We start from the raw sequence: 9,233 nt of genomic DNA, 5'->3' as shown, positions 1-9,233 counted from the left end.
GATATGACAAATGTTGTAATTTCTAAGAGTGTAAAGAGATCACAAGACCAAGAAGTTTGACAACCACTGGTGTATTTATTATGTTTTGTAAATCGACCATAGTTATTCATACATTCTTCTGTTAATGAATTTTATATGGTTCCTCCTTTTTTACTGTCACAATCAGTACTGCCATGTGTACATCCCTGTGTGTATCCCAGTGTGCATAGATATGAGAGTTTGCATAGGTAGGGAATATACCTAGGAGCAGAATTGCTGAATACAAGGGCATATGCAACCTCAATTTTTTACAGCAAGTAAAGGTGAAAATACCTAGACTCCACAAATAATAAAAAAGGGGAATTAGCAGGGCTTGGACAGAGTGACAGGTAACTGTAAAATGTACCAAGTGCAGCCAGGGAGGTAGGAGGAAAACAGGGAAGAGCAGTATCTGAGAACTGTTTTTATTGAATATAATTTGGGGAAAGAAGTGCAGTGGGCCCTGTCTGCCTGCCTTCATTTCTTTTCTGCAGACCTCACACCTGGCTTTTATCCACTTGATCCACTTCTGGGGATTAGTGGTGTCAGCAGCCAGTTGTGGGCCTTTTTGGAGCAGCTGGGAAGTTCTTGTTGTTTGTTCATCTTTAAAGCTTTGTTTTGAAGTCCCTGTCACCTAGTGCCTGGGCAGCTTGGAGTCACCATCTGAATCCCGTTCATCTTCCTAGTCCTTACTAAGGGATTATTCAAATCAGGAATTCCATGGGCGAGGCCTGACTGTAGAGGCCCCATTAGCTGGTGCCAGTAGTGTAGCGTGGCTTTGAGATGGGAAACCATTCTGCTTCCTATCAGGTATTCAGTGTGACCCACTGTGCCTCCTGTCCCACAGGCTCCTCCTAGCTCTGTGATGGAGCTGAAGCAATGTCCAGTTTGACCCTTAAGCTTTATCCTACCATCAGGGGTTAAAGTTTCTTGAAGACAGTAGTTTAATTCCCATCATCTTTGTATACCCAGCATAGTGCCTATCACAGAATGCATACTCAAGTGTGTGAATGAGGGAATGAATTAAGGATATTTAAATATAGCAAGGCCATTTAACTATTCTGTTAGAACTGCTTTTATATAAACTGGTGAGGAACATGTTCAAAAAGGTTTTTTTCTCAATAATGCAATCTAGGATTCAGCCTTTTAAAATTATGAATTTGGCATATATTTATGCCATATATATTTATATTTGGCATAAATATATGCCAAATTTGGCATATATTTATGCCAGAATTATGGCATATATTTAACACTATGACATTTTCATAATAGATAAACTTTTTTCTCTTTTTCGGTGCCAAGTATCTATTCAAAAGTCTTGGCCTGGTATGTTAAGCAAGATGCAGTCAATTTGGACTATCTGAAAGTGAGCTTTCTCTGATTTAAAATGCAATGTAAACATGTATTTTTGGGAAAAGTGGCCAGATCTAACATATAGTTAACTTTAAAATAGAAATTCACTTGCTGTATAGGAACTTCTTAATCTCTAAAGAAAGCAGGTTTTTCAACCATGTTTTTTTTTTTTAAATATACTGCATGTTATGAGCTTTTTCCAGCCTCTGTTTAAAAAAACAAAAAACAAAAACAACTTGCTGTAGTCTGAGTTTATTAATTTCCACATGATGCATGGTTTCTTCAAGGACACAAATTTAAAGAAAAAAGGGACCCATAAATTGTCTCAGAATGAACTCTTTTACTAGTAACCAGACAGGAGTTTACTAGGCCATGATTAAAGACAATTCATTTACTGGTTTTTGGTGTATGTTGTAAATCTCTAGAAAATACTGCTTACAAATAGTCCCGTGCATGCTTGAATTTATTATGTGAAAATGATGTGAGCGGCCATTTGTTGAGCTCTTATATCCCCTACCTAGGATTATTAGGTTGTATTAGCTTCATTCTATAGATAAGGAAATCCAGGCTCTGAGACAGTACTCATATCACTCACAAGGAAGTGTTAGAACCATAAATACCACAGACCTGTACGGTTCCAAAGCCAGTGATATTAGGAGCATATGTAAAATAATAACAAAAAGAACTGGTGTTGTTTGTGATCAGCGTGACCGTCACCGAAGCCGAGTGTCCTAGGCTAAGTATTGTGTCTGGTGTACATTAGTGATTAGCCAGTAAACACTGATTGAACTGAATTAGTTTGATCATTTTACTCTTTGAACTTGTCTTCGGATGAGAAAGGGGTTTTTGTTTCTGGTAACAGCTTTGAGGTATAACGGATATACAATGAATTGCACATACTTAAAGGATACAATTTGACAAGTTTTGATATATGTGTACAACCGTGAGACCACCACCGGGGATGGGGAAATTAAGGGCTGCAAATAAAGATCTTACTTCGGCTTCTAGAGGAACACGCGATGTGGTGAATGTGTGCGAATGGGGAGGTCTGACGTGAATCTAGAGGTCGGCTCTGAGCTCCCTACCTGACGGCAGGGTCATCTGGCGGTTCTCCCTCCTTGGGTTAGTCTCGGGGCTACCCCGCTCACGCTCGGGACGCAGGCCTAGCTGGTGTACGACCCTCGACCCGGCTTCTCCTCCGCATTTCCCTAATCCGACTTCAGAACCTATCTGGGAGGAGCCCAGCTCCCAGGTCAGCACGCGCACCCAAGGAAAGAAGCGCGTCAGCCCGGGACCCCGCCTCTCGAGGCCTTCCGGGGCGTTTTGGCGAGCAGCGAGCAGCGCGCCGCCCGGGGGGCGGGGTCAGTAGAACGGGTTGCCGGGAAGGCGGAAGTGCGGGGTCTTCCGGTCGGCGTGAGCAGCGTGCGGTGTTTGAGTTCCTGGGTTTTCTCAGGTGAGTTCTTTTTACCAACCGGCTCCAGTGGGGTGTGGGACTTGGGACTCGATTCCGCCGCCCGTGGAAAGATCTCAAGCCTCGTCCCTCTCTGGCAAGCTTAAGCTCGGGCCAGAGACGCAGACCTCCTCTAGAACGAGGGTCTCCCGTTGTCTTGGTGCTCCTGGTGGGGCTTCGCGGTGCTCTGTGGGAAGTGGAGTCCTCCTTAGTGGTTCAGCCCCGCTGAGGGCTGTGTACCGCAACCCTTCTCTCCCAGCCCCTCGCAGGGCTTGCGTTGTTGTACACACGGGACAGAGTGAGTTTGTGATTGCTGCCGTCCAGAAATGTTACTCCACCAGTCGTCCGTTTAACAAATGTTTGCTTAAACTTTACTGTGTGCACAGTGCTACGCACTGGGGGATCCAGTAGCGAACAAGACCTATTTATCCCTTGCCTTCGTGGAGCCCACGGGCCACCGGGAATGACAGAAAATAAACTTAAGAATTTTAGATTGTAACACGTATTAAACAGGAAAGAAAAGGATGAGGTGGTAGAGAATAAAAGGTGAGCTTACAGGAGTCAGAAAAGCTGTCTCTGAGGTACTGAAGTGAAGGATCAGTTCCCAGGCAAAGGGACGGCAAATGTAAAGATACTGAAGTCAACGTCATTTGGACATTTTTCTTTTTCTTTTTTTTTTTTCAAAATAATGTCTTAGTGATTAACTGCCTATTGATGTGTAATTAACACAACAAACTGCACATATTTAAAGTGTGTAAGATATATCCATGTATACTCACACACAAACATAAATCTGTCAGCACAGTCAAGATGATGTTATAAGTCATTCCCACGAGCTTCCCTCTAAACTTTTTATAATCCCTATAAACTGTCCCTCGGTTGTCATTGATTGGACTTTCTTCAGATGTAATTGGTGCTTGAGGATGGAGTGAAGCATGAGATAAGAGTTAAAGGAGGCAGGGGCCAGGTCACAAATACCCTTGTAGATCTTGAATATATGAGTTGGAAAATCATTAATTCCAAGAAAGACAGTGTCTGCTCTTTAAGTTTTTAAAAGCTCACGTTGACCACCTTCTAGGGGATGGGCTGGGACTGAGGGGTTGAGGGAAAGCAAGAGTAGAAATAGACAAGTTTAAAATAGCTAGATTGATTTGAGGGGGTGGATAATGAGGAAAATTGGGGTGGGTGGAGTTGCCTGTAGGTTTGGGGGAAATCAGGATTCAGTTAAAAGATAAAATATTTTGTGATTTTTAAGTTGTTGCATAAATGTAAGGTGATGGCACTCTGCATTTTGGGGGAAATTAAATTTCTGCATCTTGTATGAAAACTACAGGAGCTTTCAGAATTGGCTTGACTCACAGTGTGCCAGTGGCCACGGGGAGTTTGGTTTGGTGTTCTTAATTGTTATTTAGTGGCTGTGTATGCCACGTTGACCCTCACATAATTTGCACATTATGCCATCATAAATCATGAACGGTGAAGAGTTTACTTTCCAGTTGTTCATGTTCTGCAGAGATGCCTTTTGACCTGGTTTTCCAAGGATTTGTTTTTTTGTTTGATGATAAATAGTTGCTTTTGAAAATGTAATTTTTTAGCATTCCAGCTAAAATATGGCTAAAAGTTTACGGAGTAAGTGGAAAAGGAAGATGCGTGCTGAAAAGAGAAAAAAGAATGCCCCAAAGGAGCTCAACAGACTTAAAAGTATTCTTAAAGTAGATGGTGATGTTTTAATGAAAGACGTTCAAGAGATAGCAACTGTGGTAGAACCCAAACATTGTCAAGAGAAAACACAATGTGTGGTGAAAGATGAAACAGGTGAGTTCATGTGTTTCATTTAAAAAAAAGTTATATCAACTTCCTTTTGTGACTTTTTCCCTTTTTCACTGTTTTCGATTCTTTCTCACACTTGCTTCCCTACAAACGTCCTGCCATGCCCACATAATTCTTTGGAGGTGCTACTAGAGATTCTATGCTAAGCTATTTTAAAGCCACCTCATGTGAGTAGGTATGTTTTGGATTATTCAGAGTGAGCCTTTTGTGCTTATACAGTAGCCTAAGTGTCTCAGAAATAGACAGTACTACAGGGGTAGACAAACCTAGACACACTCTCGTTGGAAGGATACACAGGAGTCAAGAACTAGGCAGGATAGAAGGAGGTCTTTCTTCATTTTACCCTTTGCAAGATCTAGGTTCCATTCTGAGAGTCCTCTGCCCTTATATTATTATCCTAAAGATTAGTTTCCCTGTATTTGATTTTGACAGATTCTAGGTATGTCTGTTTTAATATAGTCTAAAGTTGGAAGCTGTATATAATGTGTATAATAGTCATTATCCTCAATCCCTCTTCCGTTTATCCCCCACCTGTAAACCATTAGCACATCATCTTGACTATCTCCAAAATACATTAGGAATCTACCCATTTTTCTCCTACTTTCATGCTTTCACTTTAATGACAATTATCTCTTGCCTGAACCACAGTAGTAGCCATTTTACCTCTCTCTTCAGCTTTTGCTCATTTCTGATTCATTTTTGACATATCACCCAGTATGATCTTTTAGGATATAAATCAATTATGTCATTCCCATGCTTAAATCACCTCATTATATTTCCATGTGCTTACCACAGCCTGCCTGGTCCTACTTAATCTCGTTCCAGTACTTCTCTTTAAAAAGGCTGTAACCACAAGCTGAAGTTTGCTTTGTCCTTCTCCCCTCAACAGAACATTGAGAACTCCATGAGAGCAAGCAGCTTATTTGGACCACTGTATCCCCAGAACCTAGAACAGCACCTAAAATAATCATTCAGTGACCAGTTATTGAAGGGCTAATGTATATCAGGCACTATTCTAGGAACTGAGGCAACAATGATGAATAACAGAAATGGCCCCCATCCTAGTGGGATTTACATCACATTGGAGGAGGCAGAAAGTAAACCAGATAAATGAACTAATACAATATAATGTCAGGTAGCAGAGTCCACAGAAAGCCTGTATACCCTGGTAAGTTCCCAGAGAGGGACATTATGGACATGTCCTTCACAATAGATAAGGTTGGTGATAGATGCTGTGCTGAGCTTCCTGCTAAGTCTTCTGTTAGAAGAGCTGGATACCTGAGTGTGACCTGGATAAAAAAGTGTGGCAGCCCCAGGATATCCAGGTCTGTTCTGTCATGAAGCTTGCTGCTTACTGCTGTTCCTCTTCCAAGTACTCTTCATTGGAAGTGGCCAGTCATTCCTAATAGTTTATTTTCTTCTAAGTCCTGTCCATTAGAAGCGTGGGTGCACTTTTTATTGACACAACAATTTTATTTAGCTCAAGAAAGCACCTAATCTGAGGAGTGTTCTCATAACTCGCGTGTTTTCAGAACCATAAACTTACCCCTAATGCGGTAATTCAAACCCATATCTCCTAAATGTTTCCTATTTAACTTTCACTGTTGCAGAGGACAATCATAACAATGTTCTCTTTTTTTTAAAATTTATTTCTTATTGAAGTGTAGTTGAATTACAGTGTTATATTAATTACTGCTGTGCAGCAGAGTGACTCAGTTATACATATATATATATTCTTTTTCGTATTCTTTTCCATTATTGTTTATCACAGGATACTGAATATAGTTCCCTGTGCTATACAGTAGGACCTTGTTGTTTATCCATTCTATATATACCAGTTTGCATCTGCTAATCCTAAACTCTGACTCCTACCCTCTCCCACTCCCCTCCTCCTTGGCAACCACCAGTCTTTGTCCCTGATTCTGTTTCATAGATAGGTTCATTTGTGTCATATTTTAGATTCCACATATAAGTGATATCATATGGTATTTGTCTTTCTCTTTCTGACGTACTTCACTTAATATGATAACCTATGGTTGCATCCGTGTTGCCACAAATGGCATTATTTCATTCTGAGTAGTATTCTATATACGTACCACATCTTCTTTATCCATTCATCTGTCGATGGACATTTACGTTGTTTCCATGTCTTGGCTATTGTGAATAGTGCTGCTGCAAACATAGTGGTGCATGTATCTTTTTGAGTTACAGTTTTGTCTGGATATATGCCCAGGAGTGGGATTGCTGGATCAAATGGTAATTCTATTTTTAGTTTTCTGAGGAACCTCCATACTGTTTTCCACAGTGGCCGCACCAACTTACATTCCCACCAGCAGTGTAGGAGGGTTCCCTTTTCTTTATACCCTCTCCAGCATTTGTTATTTGTAGACTTTTTAATGATGGCCATTCTGACTGGTGTGAGGTGATACCTCATTGTAGTTTTGATTTGCATTTCTCTAATAATTAGCGACGTTGAGCATCTTTGCATGTGCCTATCGGCCATCTGTATTTCTTCTTTGGAGAAACGCCTCTTTAGGTCTTCTGCCCATTTTTTGACTGGGCTGCATAACAGCATTCTTTAGAAAGTTTCTTAGTGACTAAATAGATGATGTCCCTACTTCCTCACAGATACTTTTTATGTCTTTCATGGTTGTGGGAACACATGGCATCATGTGTATGATTCTACTGAATGTGCTGTAAGGAGTTTTTTGAGTGTTAGTCAAAGATCATTGCACAAATAAAGGAATTTTTTTTTTTTTTTGCTTTTGTAGTTTCATGCCACTTTTAAGTTCAGTGTCCTCATTGCATTAATTTGCTTTTTCATGGGGTTGCATTCATGAGTATTAATAGTTTTTCCATTTTTTAATTCAGATGACATGAAAATGGAGACTGATATTAAGAGAAACAAAAAGACTCTTCTAGACCAGCATGGGCAGTACCCCGTATGGATGAACCAGAGGCAAAGAAAAAGGCTGAAAGCAAAGCGAGAGAAAAAGAAAGGAAAAAGCAAAGCAAAAGCCATCAAGGCAGCGAAGGGTTTGGCTTGGTAGACCCTTAAAAACTTGAAAAATGCCACATGGAACAGGTCTTTGATTAGAATGTATACATTGATTTCAGCTTCCATCAAATGGAAACTTTGTTTCCAGTTTTTAACTTGGCCTTTTTCTTCAATTCAAGCCCAACTGTAACCCCTCAAATTTGTCTTGGTAACTTGAATAAAATATTTTCTTTGATGAATGAAAGCTACGCTGATATTTTAATTGAATGCTATCCAATATGCAGGGATTATCAGACATCAGAATTCTCTCGAGTATTAATGTGGTTGTAATCATTCAGTCTTAGGAAAGATGAAACATAATATTATACTGACAAATTTGAGCTAACTCAAATTTAAAGTAAATTATATATCATGTGAAAATATGTCAGTGGATCGTATAAGCAGTACTTGTTTGGAGTTGTGATTTTGTATAATTCAGAATAAAAGATACTCTGTCTAGATCTTGAAGATCTGTTCTTTCATATATCCTTAAGGTTTCCTAGTAGTAGAGAAGACCAGATTCTTCAGTTAAATTTTTTAAAAACTTAAAATTTTTAGGTGGAATATTGACATGTGAAAATTATCATGCTCCATCTTTTTAGGAGATTAGAACATCCTGGGAACTAGTTTAATGTGCTTCAGTTTTTATATTATTCTCAGAGTATGATTCTCAGAATTAGCTTTTCTGGATGTGTGGTGAAAAAAATATATTACATGGTCATTAAGTTTGGGAAATGCTACATACTTGAAGATTCAAAAACAATATTAGCTTAATACAGGCATATCTCGGAGATACTGCACATTCAGTTCCAGACCACTGCAATAAAGTGGACTACATGAGTTTTTGGTTTCCTAGTGCATGTAAAATTTACATTTACACTATTCTGTAGTCTGTTTTACAATAGCATTGCATGTAAAAAAACGATATACATACCTTAATTAAAAAATAATGCTGTTGGAAAAATGTGCTGATAGACTTATTTGACAGAATGTTGCCACAAACCTTCAAGTTGTAAAAAAAAAAAAAAAAAATGCAGTATGGCGCAATAAAATGAAGTATGCCTATATAGTCATACAGAGATCTAGCAGACTTTTCCAGGTGCTAGGGACCCAGTGAACAAGACGAGGTGTCTGCCCTCACAGGTATGTACTCAGAAGGGGCTGTTAGCTTCAGAGAAAACCAAGTTAAAAATGAGACCTAGGCCTTTCTCACCTTCTGAGATGGCCCACACTCTGTGGAGTGTGTTTCTCTCTAAATAAATCCACTTCTTACCTAAAAAAAAAAAACAACAAAAAATGAGAGCTAGTGGAATAAGGTGACTTAGGCATCAGGTCACAAATTTTGTACTGGGCACACAGCTACGCTGGGACACAGTATAGAGATAGATAGGACAGGACCCAAATCTTTTAGGAGATTTGAAACTGAAATTTAATGCTAGTAAAATCTTAGGATTATTTTATATAATAGGCTTTTGTCAATCTATTCAGTGGTTAGTTCACCAAAAAGTTAGTGGATTATTTTTAAATACTTAAGGAAGCTAA

The 9,233-nt window shown here is 39.5% G+C and overlaps 1 protein-coding gene across 1 annotated transcript; it reads left to right on the top strand.

The window, feature by feature from the left end:
* The first annotated feature begins 2,744 nt into the window (after window positions 1-2,744).
* LLPH (LLP homolog, long-term synaptic facilitation factor) lies at window positions 2,745-8,981 on the top strand. Its single transcript, XM_029206059.1, has 3 exons — window positions 2,745-2,827; window positions 4,420-4,639; window positions 7,526-8,981. Exons 2-3 carry the CDS (start codon window positions 4,435-4,437, stop codon window positions 7,702-7,704), a joined length of 384 nt encoding a protein of 127 aa, XP_029061892.1. The 5' UTR covers window positions 2,745-2,827; window positions 4,420-4,434; the 3' UTR covers window positions 7,705-8,981.
* Window positions 8,982-9,233: the final 252 nt, after the last annotated feature.

This window comes from Monodon monoceros, unplaced genomic scaffold (genome assembly GCF_005190385.1).
Source record: "Monodon monoceros isolate NGI ecotype Baffin Bay Population unplaced genomic scaffold, NGI_Narwhal_1 Super_Scaffold_6, whole genome shotgun sequence".
In the NCBI taxonomy this organism is placed as follows: Eukaryota; Metazoa; Chordata; class Mammalia; order Artiodactyla; family Monodontidae; genus Monodon; species Monodon monoceros.
This window is presented reverse-complemented; position numbering and strand designations above follow the sequence as displayed.